Genomic DNA, 19,467 nt, shown 5'->3' on the forward strand with positions numbered 1-19,467 from the left:
TGTGTGTCCTGCAGACAGGCTGCTCACAGAAAGGAGACTGCCCCAGAGTCCTGCCTGGCTTCGTAGGGAGCAGTTCCCGAGTATCGCCCGGGGACTCCGTGACAATGGGGAGCACAGGGGCAGCTCACCCAGCTCTGCTCTGCACGAGCCAGTGGGAGGGGCAGAGTGGGCTGGAAGCATGCTGGCTCTGCCCCTCTCACACACGGGCCACAGCCCTGGGATGAAGTAATCTGCTCCCTTCCCAGAGCTGTGGGGAAGGGCAGGGCTGCATCGCCCCCCATCCCAGCTCTCTCCCCACTAGCCTAGGCCACCCACACTCAGGGCAGACAAAGAGTTAGGACGCAGCCCTCTGAGGGTATGGGTGGTGTCGAGTCAGCCTGGTCTGGCCTGGCTGGATGCATGGGCAGGCTTCACAGGAGAGAGAGGTTCACTTTCCATCAGGGCCCTGCTGTGTGGCTGCATCCCCCAAGGGCAGCCAGCAGTCCCTCTTCTTGATTCCTCCACTGCATGGTTATTCACAGGTTCCCTGCTCCGGGGGAGCCTTTTACTCTTTTCCTGAGAGCTCAAGTCCCTCCGCCCGGCCCCCAAAGTCTCAGAGCTCCCCCCAGACTGAGCCATAGGTCAGGAATGCCATCACTGCCACCCCATCTCGCAGGTGGGGGATGGCAGCTCGGAGACGTGCGGGGACTCGCCCAAGGCCAGCAAGGAGTCTGAGGCAAGGCTGGGAATTGCCCCCAGGTCGCCTTAGTCTCAGAACCCAATGCCTGAACCCCCAGACCTGCCTTCCTGCTCTCCATGCAACCCCGCCGCTTGTCTCCTGTTCGGCTGCCGTCACCCCCAGCCCATCTACCACAGGACCCGCCCACAGATGCCTCCAACTGCCTCCATTGCTTTGAGACGTGACTGGCTTTGGGCCAGGCCCCAGATGGCACCGGACAGCCCCAGCCCCACGATCAGGGAGGGGCACTGCCCATCTGCTTTTGCCCCAGGCTCAGACAACAGTATAGACATTCCAGATCAATGCTGGGTCCCATTTGATAGAGCACTACCCAGTGGGTTTGCCCCACAGCACGGGGGTAGATTTAGCAGTAGACATACTCCAGGTCACCCTGGCAGCGCAGACACTGGGCTGGCCAGGTCTCACTGCCCATTCCCACCCAGCCTGGGTCTGATCCTGAGAGCCCGTCACACGCTGCACTCCAGGTAACTTCAGAGAGGCTTCTGCACGAAGCCTGGGGCCACAGACGTGCCAGTGCGGACACAAGAACAAAGGGATATAAACTGCCCATCAACAAGGTTAGGTTTGAAATTAGGCAAAGCTTTCTAACCATCAGAGGAGTGAAGTTCCCATCTCCACCCAGACTTGCACCTGTTCTGGATCTTCCATGATCCGGATGGGGCTGGGAGACAGCCAGGGGCCCACAAAAGCCTCACCACCACAGTCATGAGATTTTTCGCAGTGGGATGGTAGCACTGAGGCAAACTCAGTGGGGGCCATCCCTCGTTCCCCACAGTGCTCACCCCCCCCAGACATGGCACGACCAGTTATGACATCTGAAAGCCAAGCTGAGGAGCAGCAGCAGATGGAGCATGGCAGGAACCCACCCTTGACGGGTCGTGAACCAGGGATCTTTGTACTCAAAAACCAGCCGCTCTGCTGCTGGAGCCAAAGCAGACCTCCAGCTAGCACTGGTAGCAGCTCCTGCTTCTTGCCTCCTTGCAGGCCTGCAGCGATTAGCAGGCAAGAGTGCAACACCCCTTGTCGGCTAAAACACAGACCTGCAGCCCCCAAAGCACAAGCCCTATCACGAGTTGAGCCACTTGCAGGCTGGGAGTGGCCATTAGAGGGAGACAGTCATCTGCACTAACCCTGGGCATCAGCTACTCACCGGATATAGTTGGTCCTCAGCGAGATCTCCAGCTCTCGGAGCACCTGTGTGGACTCCTGCACTCGCCTCTTAAACTGCGTTTCAAAAAGCAAAGGGGAGTTAGACAGATCTGCCACATCACTGGCCAGGTCGCAGCCTCATTTCTCTTTTACCACCTGTGTTAACTCCAAATAACCTCTAGAGCAGCAATTCCCAAACATTACTGGTCCATGTAGCACCCTCTGAGAACAGATGCTTGCCTTCCCTCATGCCAGCATCCCCTTTTTGTGCACAGTTATTTTAGGCCTTAACAGACTTAAGTGTTTACAGTCAAAGTGAAATAAGTTTCAAATTTGGCTGGTGGAGATCTGCCTGGGGAAATCTAGAAGAGAAGGCCTTTTGGCTGGGGGTGCCTGGTGGGGAGGGCTACAGGACGTGAGGTTTAGAGGGGGTTGGAAATTTTTTGACTAAATGGTTTTTCATCAGAAAATGCCAATCTGTTAAATCCAAAACTTTTCGCAGGAACGTCCCAGCTTCAACAAAACTTTTGTAAGGAAGGTTCCTCGGGCCCAGGATGGAATTTCGAGTCAAAATGAGAGAGCGACGCAGCCTCAGTCCAGAACAGCCTGACTCAGAACAAGCCCTGGGACCTGGGGCTGTCACATCCCAGGGGAGTGCCCTGACCCCAGGCTACCAGCTATTCTGGGATGATGGGGGATGGCAAGGGGGGGTGTCTCTCTGACGTTTTTCCACACAAAAAAATTACAAAAAGTCGCAGTTTCATCCCGATGCAGAACGGGGAAGTTCTTGAAATCAGGAAAAGTTTTGTGAGCTGGGAATCCTGTTTCCCACCGGCTCTAATGAGATTAGACTGTGGGGAGGGCCGCTGGTAGCGTGTGAGGGAGTGGGCGTGTAAAAGGCCAGAGAGTGCTCAGAAGGGAGGCATAGGGAGCTGAGGGAACCTTGGCTGGAAGTGAGGGGGCCTCAACTGGCATCAGGCAGCTCCAGCTCCAATTCACCTCATTCCAGGGCTCCCTTCCCATTTCCTCTGAGCCAGGCAGCTCTCCCAGCCCCAACCCCTCTGGAGCATCTTTCCCGTGGGTCTCCCTCTGCCCTGGTCCCTGGACTAAACGCCTTCCTCGCAGCCAAGCGATTCCACAGCCCTTCTCCTAAGGGCTGTGCTGTGACTCAAGCCGGCTTCCCCAGCCCGCCAGTATCCAGCTGCCAGCCCCGCTCCAGGGAGCCTCCTTTGCTCCCCCACTTGTTCCCTTTGGTTCTGGGGCCCCCACCAAGCCTTGGGGGCTATGCTGTGATTCGGGCAGGCTCCCCAGCCCCCAGTCTCTCTTCTGGGTCCCAGCCCCGGGACCCTCTCTCCTGGGCTGCCGCTGCCCTGTAATTCTGCTCTCCTTCTCCTCCCGGGAGCCAGCCAGCCAGCCAGCCAGAAGGAGGTAGCCACCTGACCCGACCCCCAGGTAGTCTGCTGCACCCTGCAATACCTGTGTCCTTGAAGGGCTCATGGCATGGAAAGGGGTTGTCTGGTCCAGGCTCTCCTCCCCCTTACAGAGGACAGACCACCCTGCTACAGTGCACCACTTCCAACAGCTCCTGTGCCCCGGGGGTGCACGACCCCATTTCGGGGACCTCGGCTCTCGACTGCGGTACAAAAGCTAAGGGGTGGCAAAGGAGAGGGGAGAATAAAAGGGGAGGATAATACCGCCATGGCAATCAGCCAATCGGAGGTCACCTTTCTGCTGACTCCGCCCGTGTCCAAGTAGCTCTTCAGTTTCTGGATGTACGCAGAGGGGGGGTTCTTGACCTGGAACCGCTCCTGCGAGGATGGGGGAGAAGGGAGACATTCAGGCCCAGCTTCCTCAGACGATGGAGGAGAACACACAGCCCCGAGCACTGACGCAGTGTGTGCACAAGTGCACCCGCAAGTGAGCGGGACGCTGAGGAGACTGCAGGGGTCTGAGATGTGCGTGAGAAACGGCTGAATAGGGCCAGGGAGAGAGACTCGCTCTTTGGAAGCGATCTGCTGCCCGGGTCGTCTGCCCCCGGGAACTAGCCAGACGGGGAATTAGTGGCTTTACACAGACAGGACGTTTGCCAGGATCCGGCAGGATTTCCATGCTGAGTGGGAGCAAGTGAGCCCGCCTGGCTCAGAACTCACAGCCAGCCCTCTTCTTTAGGGCACCAAGCTGCCACCGGCCAACAAGCCACTCGCAGACACCTGTCATCACGTAGTGCTGCGGCTACCTGGGGGCGGGGGAGTCACAGGGACCCTCCCCAGCTCGGAAGCTACGCCACTGAAGACAGAACAGAGAAGCTGCCTGTGATAACCCTGCAGTCCCCTGCCCCGGAACACACCACCGCGCTCTCTAGTCAGGTCTCCAGTCTCACCACCTCCAACGGCCAGTCCTGCCCAAAGCTGGATGCTCTGTAAACCTCGCAGGCCACATCTGTTATAGTACGCCGCACCTTCCTATCCCCTCCAACCCAGGCTCTCAAAGCTCTTTACATGCACTCGTCCATAAAGCTGCACAAGCCCTGACCACGAATTAGGTGAATATTATCCCTATTTTACAAAGTAGATAAATTAAAGGACTTGCCCAAGGACAAGTTTGTGGCAGAGGTGGGATTAGAACCCAGATCTCCTGATGTCCAGTCCTGTGCATAACCACAGACCATGCTTCCTCATCCCATGATATAGCACCAGGCCTGCCTCCCTCCCTCACATGGCCCAGCACTGGGCCTTCCTCGTCCCCAGGGCACAGCGCTGGGCCTGCCTCCCGCCCCCTCCCCCCCGCCCGCAGGGCACAGCACGAGGCCTGCCTCCCTCCCCCCGCAGGGCACAGTGCAGGGCCTGCCTTCCCTCCCCCCGCAGGGCACAGCGCTGGACCTGCCTTCCCTCCCCCCGCAGGGCACAGTGCCGGGCCTGCCTCCCGCCCCACAGTATAATATTGTGCAAGAGGGATTGTTGCCTGACACCAGCCGGTGAGCAGTGTGCCCATCAATCAATTGCTATCTAGTGTCACTGCAGATACTGGGCACACAGATGTTAACTCATTTTAAGAGCTACTTGTCCTAGGTCTGCTCTACACGGAAAACGTACATGGGCCTAGCTCCATCTCTGGGGGCATGACAAACCCACACTGCTGAGAGATATCGCTGTGCCGACCTAACCCCCGGAGCAGACAGCACTAGGTCCACAAAGGAGTTCTTCCACTGACCTAGCTATCGCCCCGCGGGGAGGTGGATTAGCTACAGTCAGGCCATGTCAACACCACAAAATTACATCGACCTAACTTATATCGGCATCCAGCCACTGCAGTTATAAAATTGCTTGTGCGTGCACGCTTGGCTCCTTGTGTTGGCGGTGCACAACCTCACCAGTCGCGTGTGTACCGTCACTGTGGGGCATTGTGGGACGGCTCCTGAAAGTCAGCACCTTTCCATATAAGCAACAGAGTCTGCACTGACACTGTCCACCTAAGTACAGTGGCCATGACTCTCCACCGCTCGGGGAAGTGGCATTACTAAACCAGTGTAGAGAGGCACTTACGTCAGCAGGACCCACAGTTAAAGGAAGACACTTCCATGGCTAGGTTGATGCAAGGCAGCTTACGTCAACCTAACCATGTGGCTAGGCAGCAGTTCTGCAGAAAAGGACCTGAGGATTACACTGGACGAGAAGCTGGATATGAGTCAGCAGTGTGCCCTTGTTGCCAAGAAGGCTAATGGCATATTGGGCTGCATTAGTAGGAGCATTGCCAGCAGATTGGTGTCAAGTGGAGTGCCCCAGGGGTCGGTCCTGGGGCCGGTTTTGTTCAATATCTTCATAAATGATCTGGAGGATGGTGTGGATTGCACCCTCAGCAAATTTGCGGATGATACTAAACTAGGAGGAATGGTAGATACGCTGGAGGGCAGGGATAGGATACAGAGGGACCTAGACAAATTGGAGGATTGGGCCAAAAGAAATCTGATGAGGTTCAATAAGGATAAGTGCAGGGTCCTGCGCTTAGGACGGAAGAACCCAATGCACCGCTACAGACTAGGGACCGAATGGCTAGGCAGCAGTTCTGTGGAAAAGGACCTAGGGGTGACAGTGGACGAGAAGCTGGATATGAGTCAGCAGTGTGCCCTTGTTGCCAAGAAGGCCAATGGCATTTTGGGATGTATAAGTAGGGGCATAGCGAGCAGATCGAGGGACGTGATCGTTCCCCTCTATTCGACATTGGTGAGGCCTCATCTGGAGTACTGTGTCCAGTTTCGGGCCCCACACTACAAGAAGGATGTGGATAAATTGGAGAGAGTCCAGCGGAGGGCAACAAAAATGATTAGGGGTCTGGAACACATGACTTATGAGGAGAGGCTGAGGGAACTGGGATTGTTTAGTCTTCAGAAGAGAAGAATGAGGGGGGATTTGATAGCTACTTTCAACTACCTGAGAGGTAGTTCCAGAGAGGATAGTTCTAGACTATTCTCAGTGGTAGAAGATGACAGGACAAGGAGTAATGGTCTCAAGTTGCAGTGGGGGAGGTTTAGGTTGGATATTAGGAAAAACTTTTTCACCAAGAGGGTGGTGAAACACTGGAATGTGTTACCTAGGGAGGTGGTAGAATCTCCTTCCTTAAAAGTTTTTAAGGTCAGGCTTGACAAAGCCCTGGCTGGGATGATTTAACTGGGGATTGGTCCTGCTTTGAGCAGGGGGTTGGACTAGATGATCTCCTGAGGTCCCTTCCAACCCTGATATTCTATGATTCTATGATTCTAAGTGATTATTCCCCTCTATTCAGCACTGTTGAGGCCACATCTGGAGTATTGTGTCCAGTTTTGGTCCCCCCCACTACAGAAAGGATGTGGACAAATTGGAGAGAGTCCAGCGGAGGGCAATGAAAATGATCAGGGGCCTGGGGCACATGACTTATGAGGAGAGGCTGAGGGAACTGAGATTGTTTAGTCTGCAGAAGAGAAGAGTGAGGGGGGATTTGATAGCAGCCTTCAACTATCTGAAGGGGGGTTCCAAAGAGGATGGAGCTCGGCTGTTCTCAGGGGTGGCAGATGACAAAGTGAGGAGTAATGGTCTCAAGTTGCAGTGCGGGAGGTCTAGGGTTACCTAGGGAGGTGATGGAATCTCCTTCCTTAGAGGTTTTTAAGGCCCTGCTTGACAAAGCCCCAGCTAGGATGATTTAGTTGGGGTTGGCCCTGCTTTGAGCAGGGGGTTGGACTAGATGACCTCCTAAGGTCCCTTCCAACCCCAGTCTTCTATGATTCTATGTAGACCAGGCCTGACAGCAGAGCCCCTCCCATCACTGTCTCCACTGCAGCTGTACCACTGTAGCAGTCTGAGTGTGGACGCACCCTTCATAACAGAAACATATAGTTCTCTAATGATGATCCATCTATGGGGCTTGAACTGGGACCACTGGATTTAAAAGCTTGAGCCACACTTTGCTGGCCTGGGTTAGGCATCGAGATCCCCTTTCATCCAAGTGCCTCAGGACTTCTCCTTCCTGGTAGATCGATGGGGTAACTGAGGCAAAGGGAAGGGAAGTGACTGCAGCAGAGCAGAACAGTCCTGGGGACAGAGGCTGGCACACGGAGGTTTGATAATGGGCTCTTCAATCCAGCAGAGGAAGATGTAACACGATCCAATGGCTGGAAGTTGAAGCCAGACAAATTTAGACTGGAAAGGTGTAAATTTTTAACCGCGAGGGTAACTAATCATTGGAACAACTTCGCAAGGTGGATTCTCTAACCCTGACAATTGTTAAATCAAGATGGGATGTTTTTCTAACAGACCTGCCCTGGGGATCACTGTGGGGCAGGTGTCTGGCCTCTGCTATCCAGGGGATCAGACTGGATGGTCCCTTCCGGCCTTGGGATGTAGGAATGCACGAGCCCCCTCCGAGATGCTGGACTCCTGGCACCCTTGCAGGGCTTCACTGATGGGTGGGAGATAGAGACAGAATCAGGGCCCTGAGGCTCTGGCCATGGAACAAGCCAAGAAGAGCCTGCTCTGCGCAGTGTCCCCAGTCAGCACGTGATGACTCCTGCCCTGCACCATCTCCTCAGGGAGCACACGGCCCAGCAAGCTCTGGTCAGACTCAGGCCCCCGGACCACAGGCAGGCGAAAGGGGTGATGACACCCATTGCCTTTGCGCAGCCCTGGGACCCCTGAGCAGAGCTCTGGGCTAGGGCCAGGGATGACTGTGCTGGGTGAGCCCCAAGGTGAACAGCCCACGGCCTCCATTTATCTAGAGCGCAGGGACAGCACGATTAGTAGGGCACTGAGCCCCGAACCTGCAGGGACTGCCCGAAGGTGGACAGGGAGGTCAGTCTCCATGGCCCACCCAGCCTACAGCCTCTCTGCTGGCCTGTCTTCAGCCATGATCAGGGCTTTGTCATTCCTTCCATGGCCCCCAGGAGCAGGAGCCAAATTAACTGCCCATCAGGAGAAACAAGGCAGCCCTGGGGCAGCAATGCCCAGTGGTCACTGCCAACCTGAGTGAGCCTGGGGCCTCGCTGCTCGCAAGCTCAGCATCCCACCCCCACCCTCAAGCCCCCATCCCCAAACCTGAGGGTTTCGCTCAACACAGACCCCCTCAAAGCAAAATCTGGAGTCACCAGAGCCCCTGAGCTAAGAAGCAAGTGCAGAGGCTGACTGGTTAAAATATCCAGTCACTAGCAAAAACTACCAGCCCCTCCCCCAGGGCAGCAGTCGTTCCAGTGAGATGCATCAATTACAGGGTTTTCTGAGGCATTTGATCTTTCACCGGTTTCTAATAATACTCAGCACTTACACGGCGTTTGCATCCTCAAAGCGCTTGGCAGGCATTAAGGGCCCCATCCGGCAGGCCTCGGAAGCACGGGGCCTTGCTCCCCCCAACCCCTCTGAACTGGATAAGAACTAGTGCACACACATGTCCAGTCCCTTCTCCCTCCCAAAGGCCTCTCAGCACCAACGCACAGCGAGAGGATTGACCCCCAGCTTTCTTTGCAGATCACCAGGAAAAGGCTACTTGAGCCTGGGTGGAGGCCCAGCTAACGGCCCCTGGCAGAAAGCCCATCCCTGCAGCGGAGTGAATCTTTCTGCTGATAAGGAACTGACTGGCTGGGTGCAGAGATGACAGACGGGGAGAGAAATGACTCATCGAGGAACCGCTGGGATTAGCCTCCTTGGCTGCAGAGGATTCAACCCATCAGATTTCTCTGCGGGCACCTCCATGACTGCGAACTGCTGGCAGGGGAGCCAGCCCTCCGACCGTCCCAGCTGGGAGCAGAGGCTGCCGGCCTAGCACCTCCCCTGACATCTGGAACATCTGTGGGCTGAAGCAATGAGCGTGACTTCTCCCGCTCCGGCCCCACTGTCGTGAGTCATGCTGCAAAGCGGCAGACTGAACGCCCGTGATCAGGTACCAACCTGAGCAACACAGGAAGTGTCTGGGTGTGAGTTTCCTGCCGTGAGTGTTGTGTAGCAGTGGGTAACGGATGGAGCTGAATCTCTGGCAGCAGGTGCTAGGGCGGCCATGGGGGGTGGCGCATGGGTGCCCGCAGCGCCTGGAGACTTCCCTGGATTGGGCACCTCAGTCTCACCTGGTCACAGATCAGCTCCCACTTCTTCTCGCTGTCGTACTGGCTGAGCAGCTTCATCTTGTCGGGCGGCAGGTTCATGGAATCCTGCAGGGGAGACAGACAGGATGAGACAGGAGTGGGCGCTGGGCGAGGTACATCCCAGCTGCCAGGACCATGAGGGAAGCAGATGAAGGAGGAGAGCCCCTGTGTGGGGAGGGCTGAGCCCTATCCATCTGTGTGTCTATGCCCAACCTGGATGAGGCAGGGTCCCTTGCATCCCAGGTATCTGGGTGATGTCACCCCATCTTCCTCCAAGGCCCTGTACCCAAGGGGCTGAGCTCAGGTCTCCACCCTCCTACCAGCATTGCATCCCCACCACCCCACCCCACCCTTCCACCTCCAAGGACGGAGCCCCTGAGCTCCAGCTCCAAGTCAGGAAGTGATTGGGTTGCTCCATCACCAACCAGAGCTGCCTGGCCTGGTCAGGTCTCAGAGAGACAGACTCCCAGCCCAGCATGGCCACTGCCAGCTGGACCCCGGCACAGACACAGACAGTCTGTCCTGGACAGGTGGAGACCTCCGACATCCACTCTAGTGTCTGGCTGCAGAACGAGAGGCTTCAGCCTATAGCGTCCTGAGGACTTCCCCCTCCAGTGCTCCTCACCACCAACCCAGGAATCGGCCCATGCCCTCTCGGGATTTGCACTGCGCACGGCGCCGGGGGGGCTGGGGGGAGAACCAGGCCAGAACCCCAGGCGCTCGCTCAGTGCTGCGGCGCAGCCTGTGTAGGACACAAGGATCAATAAAGCCAAGTCGAGTTTCAGTGCAACGATTTAAGCTCCCCATCACCCATCTCAACAAGCCCAGACTCCCCCTGACAGCATGTGTTAACCGGGGGTCTCTGGACGCTTTACAATCAGCTACTCAAGACTCACAGCTTGGCCCTGCCTGATGGGTCAGTATCGTTATCTCCCATTTTATAGAACGGGGAAACTGAGGCACTGATGGGGGATGTGATTTGCCCAAGTCCGCACAGCGAGTGACTGAGTGGGTTGTAGAACCCAGGAGTCCTGGCTCCCAGCCCCCAGCTGCAGCCGGTGAACATCGCCCCTTGCCATCTGAAAGGCTGCATTAAGGCGGTTAAAGCTCTCCCTCCGAGAGACTACGTGAGAGCCGTGTGCAGCCGCGTGATGGGTCTCAGCCCATGAAATCGGTGTCTGTTTAGAGGCATTAGCTCAGCGGCAGGATGTTGTGTGCTGCAGTGTTCCCAGCACTGATGTTGCTCAACCCAGCTCCTTCCTGCTTCCCCATCCCGTGGCAGTCGGTTAGGGCCCGATCTGGAGAGACGGGGAGCCAGCGAGGGCCCTGGGCAGCTCGGCATGTCCCAGGATCGGGCCCCTCGTGTGGTAATTGGGCACAAACGGTTGGCTTCTCCAGAGACTGCCCCCGCCTCGCGTGTGAGGGAACAGGACATGACCTCACTTCCCCTTTCCAAACAGGTAGCACGGGGGACTTCACTTCTCCTTATGCTCGGCTGTGCTGGGGGAGGGCTCGGGCATGACCAAGTTACATTATGCGCAGCTCGCTCCCTGAGTGTTGGTGCCGGGAACCCAGCGAGGAAGCCACCAGGCCAAAGTCCTGCTCCCTTCCAGCACAGGGCCCATTGAGCTACAGCTCCCAGCAGTCCATGCTCCACCCTGGCGTCCAAGATGGAGCCCGAGCACACAGACCTGCCTGCCCTGGGGCTTCTGGAGCTCCCCGGGCAGCCTGCCAGGACTCAGGGCGGCAATGGGGTTGCAGCCATGAAAGGAGCCCCGAGGGGCACTAAAAGTGGACGGGGGCCACAGATCCTGCTCGAGAGATGAAGCCCACAGTTCCCCACAGACATTTAATGCAGGGTGTGGGTTATTTTCCTGGTTCTAAAGAAAATCATCACTTTTCCCCACAAACAGCAAGGAGACAGGAGCTAAGGCCCCAGGGAGGGGCAGCTGTCAGGAAAAGCGCCATTGCCCAGGGAAGGCAGGAACAATGGCACATGGTGCTCAGGGGATGCACCTCCATCATGTGATGAGCTGGCGGGTTTTTATGTAAACCAGTGCCCTCTACCGGATGGACTGAGAACTGCTCCACTGAGGGTCATAGACCCTACACTGCCAACAGGGATTCTCCTTTAGCCCAAGGGCTCAGGGCTTGTGCTTTGCGAGCAGGAGGATCTGAGTTCTAGCCCCACCGCTGCCATGACTCTGAGTGGTGACAGTGACAGCTGTGAAGTGCCTGTAGATTTCTCACAGTGCTCAAAGTGGAGGGCAGCCAATGCTCATGGCATTTCACACAATATAGTTTAAGTCATCAGGCTACCAGGCTGCAAAGCCTGGGCAACATGGACAGAACATCCTAGGAGCACAGCTAATGAGAAACGAGAGGAAACACACTCCCAGAGAGGGATTTGGGCTTAAAACCAAAACTGCTCAAGAACAAAGCGAAAGAGACTCGGCTCACTTGAGAGGAGTGCATCCAGGAGGAGACCTGCCAAGCCACTCATGAAGCGGAAATCTCACCACCCGCTAACTGCACTTCAGTGCCCTTTGTGGTGCATTCGGGATGAATGAGGCTGCCAGAGACAGTGTGTGCGACTCAGAGGAGATGAGATTCTGCCAAGGACACGGAGCCACCTCAGGAGAGGGCTCAGGGATTCTCCAGCAGTGGGGAAACCTGCGGCAGAAAGGCATCCCAGGGTTTGGGGAGAGCCTTGCTCCAGGCACAGCTGGTTTTAGCCAGGTCCCACTGGATCCAGCTCACTCCCCTCCACACTCATCCCATCCGTGCTGGCTCATTCGGTCCCTTTGCTTTGCATCTGGCGGGGGCCCTCCTCCCTCCCTCACGCAGCCACGCAGAGCCGAGCTGAGCCAAGCAGGCTGCGAGGCTAGAAATAGAAATAGCCTCGCTGAGACAATCAACAGCCCCGGCGCTCACCGCTTAGGTGAGCGAACAGGATTGTGCTCCTGATGAGAGCAGCCGGCTGAGAGCCCACGCTGCACCTGCATGGGGCGCTCTCCTAAGGAATGGGTCCCATCCCCACGGCGCCCACCAGCCAGAGGGGATGTGGGTTATGCTGCACGGTGCCACCTGGTACCCAGGAAGCAGTGGACACAAGGGCGAGTGCGGCATGTCAGGCGGTCCGCTAACTAACAGCACAGGGCACTCCGGGCAGGCAGGGCTGCCTTCAGCTCCCTGAGCGTCACACACAAACCGCCCCCACCTACCCGCAGCGTTTAACGGCCCAGTCACTCATGGACAAGGTGGCATTTCCCAGCATGGACCAGCCCTGGCAGGATGATCTTGGGGCTAAAGCACAGGGCTGGGAGCCAGAACTCCTGTCTCCAACCAGTCACTTCCCCTGCCTATCTGTAAAGCGGAGATACCCTGATGGGAGAGATTTACGCATCACAGTCCTGGCTGTGGAGCCTGGCACGGGAGGGGCTGGCAAGGGGTGGGGCTTTCGCTCCAGCAGAGAGAGAGCAATGCCACCCGCCAATCATAGCCCCTCTTTGGGTAACGTCATTGACCAAGGAGAGCTGCTGGGTGCCACCATCCAGGGGTGGCTAACGCAGCTGGGCAGACCCCTGCCGTTTCACCAGTCCAGGGAAGGCAGATCAACGGGACTTTAAACCAATGTGAGGGCCCCATGGACACGGGGCAGCTCTGAACCTGGGCACTTGGCTCCTGTCCCAAGACAGCCATCTTCCTAATTGTCCTAATGCCTTTTAGGGCAGGTTCCTGCCCTGGCTTAGCGACCAGCCCCTCCCCCCCTAGTCTGCTGGGGCTAGGATCCCTAACTCCCAACCATTCAGGGAGTCCCACTTGGCCTCCTCTCCCAGTTCCAATACCTCTGGGGGCTCCATTAAGGATCTAAGAGCCCAGCTGGGCTCGCAGGTTGGCATGCTCCCAGCCCGAGCACTAGCCCACAGAACGTAGAGCTGCCATCCCTCGTAGGGATGTGCTAGAAATACTCCAGGGCTTTGTTCATCACAATTGCTGTGAGCAGCTCGCTCGCTGTGCTTCATATAGCTTCCAAAGCGCAACTGTTAGTAAACTGGAGCCTGCCCACCCACTTGGCTTGCTCTAACGGCTCCCAGCTGAGCTGCCAGCTCCTCACCGGCCTCTGGCCCAGACTCGGCTGCCTGGGCTACTGATGGACGTGAAGCCCTCAGCAAACGAGATGCTGCACTGGCATCACCGCAAGGTGCCTAGACCTGCAATTCACCAGCCCATCGCCTCAGGAGCAGAGGAGCACATGCTGCCTACGGCCCTCCCCGAGCCTCCAGATCAGACCCTGCTTGGATTCCTCCCTGGTCTGGAGTTTCCATCCTGCAGGGAGCTGTCAGCACATCTGCGCACTCTCAGGTGGGCTCAGGGCACCCAGCTGTGCACCCCGCCCATGCCAGCACACCGTTACATCCTCCCCTGGGAACAGAGGGCAGCACTTGGGCACAGCACCATGCTCTGGGTGTCCCTGCCCAGGCATGTGGAGTGATAACCGGGCCAAGGGGAGCTGAGAATGAGGCAAAGCTTCCTCAAGGAGAGGGCAGTAAACAGATTGAATGCTCCATGCCTGCCAGCCCCCTCATCAGATCTCAACAGCTGTGTGGGCATCGCCCCCGTCAGCACTTGGAAGGGTGTTCCCCAGGTGGGGCTGGCACTGCTGGGGGGCGTCTTTTGGATGAGACATAGCGCCAAGGCTTCGACCACTTGTGATCATTAAAAATCCCACAGCACCCTGCAAGAGGAGGGTCAAGTTAACCCTGGTGTTCGGGCCAAGTGCCAGTCTGGTTGATTACTTCCTGCCTCCCTAGCTCTTTCCAGCAATTTCAGTTGCATAAGGAATCCTTCTTCACTTCCTGTCCTAAACTAACGTGTTGCATTGTTTTGCGCTATTAAGCAGCTGCCCATTCCACTCCAGAGGTGGCTGCATTTCAGTGCTGGGTGAAGCAATTCCTCCCTCCACATGGCACAGTGCGTTGGGATAAAAGGAGCTCTATAAATGTAGGTCAGTATTATTACTACAAACAAGGAGCTGCAACAGAGGCAATTGCCTACATAGGAGTTTTTAAACTCCAGTGAATTGACTGCCAGTTAACACCTTTGTACATGCTGTCTGGACAGTCGATAGCTCCGGGACCCAAGCCTTGGTGGCTTACCCCAGCCTAGGGGTCCAGACTCCCAGGTTCCCCTTGAGTCTTTGTGCCGCATGGTCCCTACTGTTACCAGTGAACACAGTAGGGCCCCTATCTCAACTGGGTGCTCTGGGGACCACTGCAATATAAATATAAGAGCGTAAGACTTGCCACATGGGGTCAGACCAATCATCCATCCAGCTCAGTATCCTGTCCCTGACAGTGACCAGTGCCAGAGCTTCAAGGGGGACTGTACAGAACAGGGCAATTCTGGAGTGATCCACCCCTGTCTTCTACTCCCAGCTTCTGGCAGCTGGAGGTTTAGAGTCACCCCAAGCACGGGGTTGCACCCCTGCCCATCCTGGCTAATAGCCATTGATGGACCTATCCTCCATGAACTTGTCTAATTCTTTTTTAAACCCAGTTATACTTTTGACTTATACAACATCCCCTGGCAATGAGTTCCACAGGTTAGTTGTACATTGTGTGAAAAAGTACTTCTTCTTGTTGCCAGTTAACCAGTGCAATCCCCAGCTATACCGATTCCACAAATGGGCCATTGTGCACCACTTTTCCTGTTTAGACGGACACTGGTGACCCAGCAGGGAGAGGCTGATGTAATGGCCTGAGCAGAGGAGTGAGAGCCAGCAGCTCCTACCATGTCTCTTTCCCATACGTGTGCTCAATACAGTTTGCAGCCAGGACTGGACTAAATCATCGGGCTTATGGGACTGTGGCTAGGCCCCCAGGATCTCAGCTGTCATTTGAAAACATTACATTTCCAGCCTTTGCAGATGTAAAGAAAAAGCTTGAAAAACGTGACCGGAATGTGACTGCCTGAGTCTGCAGAGAGCCTAAAACAACATCTCCAAAAAGCACAGACTTCCCCAATCATCTTAACTCTGACCCCTGCTGCCACTCCTCAGACAGGCAGGGCCATGGGGGGCAGGGGGTGGCAGGGGGCCTCCAGTGGGCTGTGCCACCAAAGCCCCAGATCCCACCACCAGGAGCTCTGCCCCAAATCCAGGCTCCAGTGCCCGAGGAGCTCTGTGCTGATCCGATTGGCATGCAGTCACCTGAGGTCCCGCAGAGCAGGGCTGTGGAGCTGGCAGCTGCCTCCCCAGGGAAACCTAGCCTATATTTGGCAACGACAGCGGGTCCCTTGCGCTTCAGTCGGCAGCCTGAGACATGAAGGCAGCGGCGGCTCCCCTGCTCCCATCTGGCACAGGAATGGATGCTTGTTGGGCTGGCAGCACTGCCCCACTTGGGGGACACAGGGCAAGGCTTGCGCGGGAAGCTGGCCCTATTCCACAGCAGTGCCAGAGAGGCACCAGCCCGTGCTGGGCTACGATTCCTGGGGACACCGACCTAAGCCATCTGGCTCCTTCCCGGCTGTGTTCCCTCAGCTGCTGTGTGGGCTGCAGATAACAAGGCAATTGGGCTCTGATCTCAGCTCAGGCTTCCCCAGCAGCCCCACCCCAACACACGCACCTCACTGTGCCAGGCAGGGAGCTGTCACCTTACTTCTCTCTGCCCTGTCCCAGACACCCATGGCCTCATATAAATAAGCTTTCCTGTAAAGGATCAGAATACTCTGCACTATTCTAGCACTCTCATCCACTGATCTCTGGTCACGAGCATCATTAGCCCATTTTACAGATGGGGAAACCAAGGCCCAGAGAGAGGCCATGACTTGCCCCAGATCACACAGTGAGTGGCGGAGCTGGGAACCCAGGAGTCCTGATGCCCATTGCAGGGCCCTGTGTGTCCTACAGAGAGTGGTTCAGACATGTTTTGAAACCTCAGGAAACAGGGCACCGCTGGGGGTGGCTGAAGACTTGGGCTGGAGCGTTTAGCTGAGCTGGACCAGAGGACCCTCTCCAATCAGGTTACGCCAGCGCCTTTAGCCCAGAGGGGGTCCTGCCTGGCCAAGGGCAAAAGTCATTGACCCAGCCCAGAGAAACTGTTCCAGAGGGAAGGCAGGGTAGGGTGGGAGATAGAAGGGCAGCCTTGGACATGCTGGCATTTGTATGCCAGCAGCACCCAGAGGTCCATCAAGATCAGGGCCCCGTGGTGCCAGGCGTGGAACAGACACATGGGTACAGCTACGCAGCCAGCAAGAGCCCGCAACAGCGGGCCTCCGAGCCCAGGCTGAGACAGGCTCTGGCTGATGGGCTCAGAACAGCTGTGCAGACAGCGCCTTGAAGCCGTGACCTGGGCTGGAGCTCAGGCTCTAAAGCCCCACGCCCCACCCCACAGGCTTCGGAGCCCGAGCTGCACCGTCCATACGGCAATTTTCAGGGTGGCAGCACGAGCCCAGGGGCGTCGAGACAGGCCCAGGGGCTGCTGTGCAAAGGCACCCAGAGAGACAGGCCCTGCCCCAAGGAGCTCACAGCCTGAACAGACAAGAGCTGAGAGGGGAAACTGAGGTGCAGAGAGGGAAGGAAGTCAGCCACCATCACCCAGCAAGTCAGGATGGTGCTGGGAGCCAAACCCAAGTCTCTGAGTCCCAAGGCGGTGCCCCAGTCAGTAGACTGCACTCGCTCTCCCACGCTGGTGGCAGGATGGGGGGTGAGGCTCCAGGGTTGTCACCCAGGCAGATCGAGGGATGATGTGGAGACAAAGCAGCAGCCCCTGGGGGGGGGGGGGGGGATGCAGCCAGGGGCTGCCTTGGCCCAGCCAAGCCAGCTGGCAAGTGTGCTAATCCCACCTGACCGCTCAGTGATGAGAACAGACGAGAGAGAGCGAAACGAAGTATAACACGAGCCAGGGTCTGCCCACATACCCGGAGCACACCCCAAGGGCACCCAGAGACAGGTACATGCCCAGGGGGACCCAGAAACAGGCACATGCTTGGGGCACACACCCACAGGGGCACCCAGAGACAGGCACATGCCCGGGGCACACCCCAGTGGCACCCAGAGACGGGCACATGCTCAGGGGCACCCAGAGACAGGCACATGCCTGGGGCACACCCCAGGGGGACCCAGAGACAGGCACATGCCTGGGGCACACCCCAGGGGGACCCAGAGACAGGCACATGCTTGGGGCACACCCCAGGGGCACCCAGAGACAGGCACATGCTCGGGGCACACCCCAGGGGCACCCAGAGACGGGCACATGCTCGGGGCACACCCACAGGGGCACCCAGAGACGGGCACATGCCTGGGGCACATCCCAGGGGCACCCAGAGATGGGCACATGCCTGGGGCACACGCAGAGGCCCCATCACACGGAAGCCACCCATGGGCGGACACACAGCAGGCACGCGGGAGGGCAGCCGAACACCAGCCCTTTCCCAGAGTCAGCCGCGCTGTTTCCTGTCACCACCTCCCGCCAGCACAGTCTGGCCTGGCAGCAGCACCCAGGGCCCGTCTGGGAGCAGCTGGGCGGTGGCTGCGGCTCGTGGGGGGTCCCCCTCCCTCCCGCTTCCCAGTGCCCCTGAGGCCAGCCAGGCAGTGAGGGGCAGGAAGCAGCCGCCCTGCTGCTCCCCTGGCTACCATCACGGGTGGCTTCAGCGGGTTGTGGCACGAGAAACAGAGCGAGAAAATGCCGGGCCCTCCCTGTGGGTTCGGTTTCCCGTCGAGAGACACGTGCTCCTGGCACCTTGGGGAGAGGGGGAACTCCCAGGGCAGGGGCCTAGGCCTGCTCTGGGGCGGGGGCAGGGTGCAGGAGCACCCTAGGGTGCCAGGAGCTGGTCGTGGGCGGGATTAGTGGGGCATGGAGAGGACTGCGGCCAGAGTCCAGCTCATGCTGATGGAGGGGCCAGTACAGGAGCAGCCCCAGGGGAGACTCCTCATGGGGGAGTCCCCAGAACCCCCCACTCTGGGGATGCTCATGGGTCCCCACCCCAGCCCCCTGTGCTGCCCTTTGGAGACACTGGAGTCCGAGGGCCCTGTTGGGCGCCAGCCGCGATCATGCCCCCAAGCTATGCAAAGGGGCCTCCCTCGCCCCCACCCCCACCCCGGGCAGGTTCAACAAGCCCCACAGGTTCGGCACCTGCTCCTGTGGCCCCCCCACCCCGACGCTCCCCTGGCTGGTTTACAAACTGGGCCCGGTAACATGCCCATGAGCTCCTCCACCCTCCTGACTGCCTGTGCCCCTGGGGCTGGTCAGTATCCAGCCGTATGGGCCCTGTGCATAGGGACTGCGTGGCCAAACGAGCTCCAGGGGCCTCCTTCCCCCGAGGTGCCGTACTGCACGACGCCGCTGGCTCTGCGCCCGCCCTCCACGTGCTGTTGGGCTCTTCCTGCTGCTGCCCGGCCACGCCGGACACCGGGCAGCGCAGCCGCTGCCTGCATTCTTGATGGCCCAAGGTTCGGCTCTTCCTCAAGGAAGGGAGCGGATTATTCAGCAGATGCAACCACCTGGGCTCCGGGCCCCTTGCAGAGCAGGAGGGATGAAGACGAGCCTCTGGCCCACGAATCGGGGGGGGACAAGAGGGGCTTTATACTCCCCCCCAAGCCGCCAACCCTCCTGATACAGTGCCAAGGAGGCACCTGGCAGGGACCATGCTGCTGCCATGGTGCCAGGCGGAGTATCAGAGGGGAAAAAAGGACTCGCCCCAACTCCCAACCAGGGCTGGGATGAGGCACTTGCTACCCGCGTGGGGGCTGCCCAGCGAGGAGGGAAAGCACCTGGCCAACTATCAGAGCTGAAGTGTTCAGCGGACGGAGGCTGGTGACTGGGTTCCATAAACCCTCCTAGCCGGCCCGGTGCCCGTGGCACTGGGACACGGCTAATGCTGGCCAGCACTACGCTGGCTTCCACCCGCTATTGCAGTGCTGAGCTTCTCAGAGCCCAGAGCGACCTTCCCAGGACGCTGGGGCCAGTGACACCGTGCTGTT

General features: G+C 57.9%; 1 protein-coding gene across 10 annotated transcripts in view; it reads right to left on the reverse strand.

Annotated features, from left to right (window-relative positions):
* Window positions 1-19,467, reverse strand: part of FMNL1 (formin like 1) — a 69,403-nt gene that overhangs the window by 38,686 nt on the left and 11,250 nt on the right. For 7 of the 10 annotated variants that reach the window (XM_074940431.1, XM_074940423.1, XM_074940425.1 and 4 more), the window contains exons 2-4: window positions 9,468-9,551; window positions 3,583-3,696; window positions 1,890-1,963 (exon numbers count right to left, since the gene is read on the reverse strand). In XM_074940431.1, coding sequence (XP_074796532.1) covers window positions 1,890-1,963; window positions 3,583-3,696; window positions 9,468-9,551 — 272 coding nt within the window. The remainder of the gene's footprint in view (window positions 1-1,889; window positions 1,964-3,582; window positions 3,697-9,467; window positions 9,552-19,467) is intronic. The other 3 variants (XM_074940426.1, XM_074940432.1, XM_074940430.1) reach the window with 1 other exon arrangement.

The sequence above is a fragment of the Natator depressus genome, chromosome 27, assembly GCF_965152275.1.
Source record: "Natator depressus isolate rNatDep1 chromosome 27, rNatDep2.hap1, whole genome shotgun sequence".
NCBI classification, from domain to species: domain Eukaryota; kingdom Metazoa; phylum Chordata; order Testudines; family Cheloniidae; genus Natator; species Natator depressus.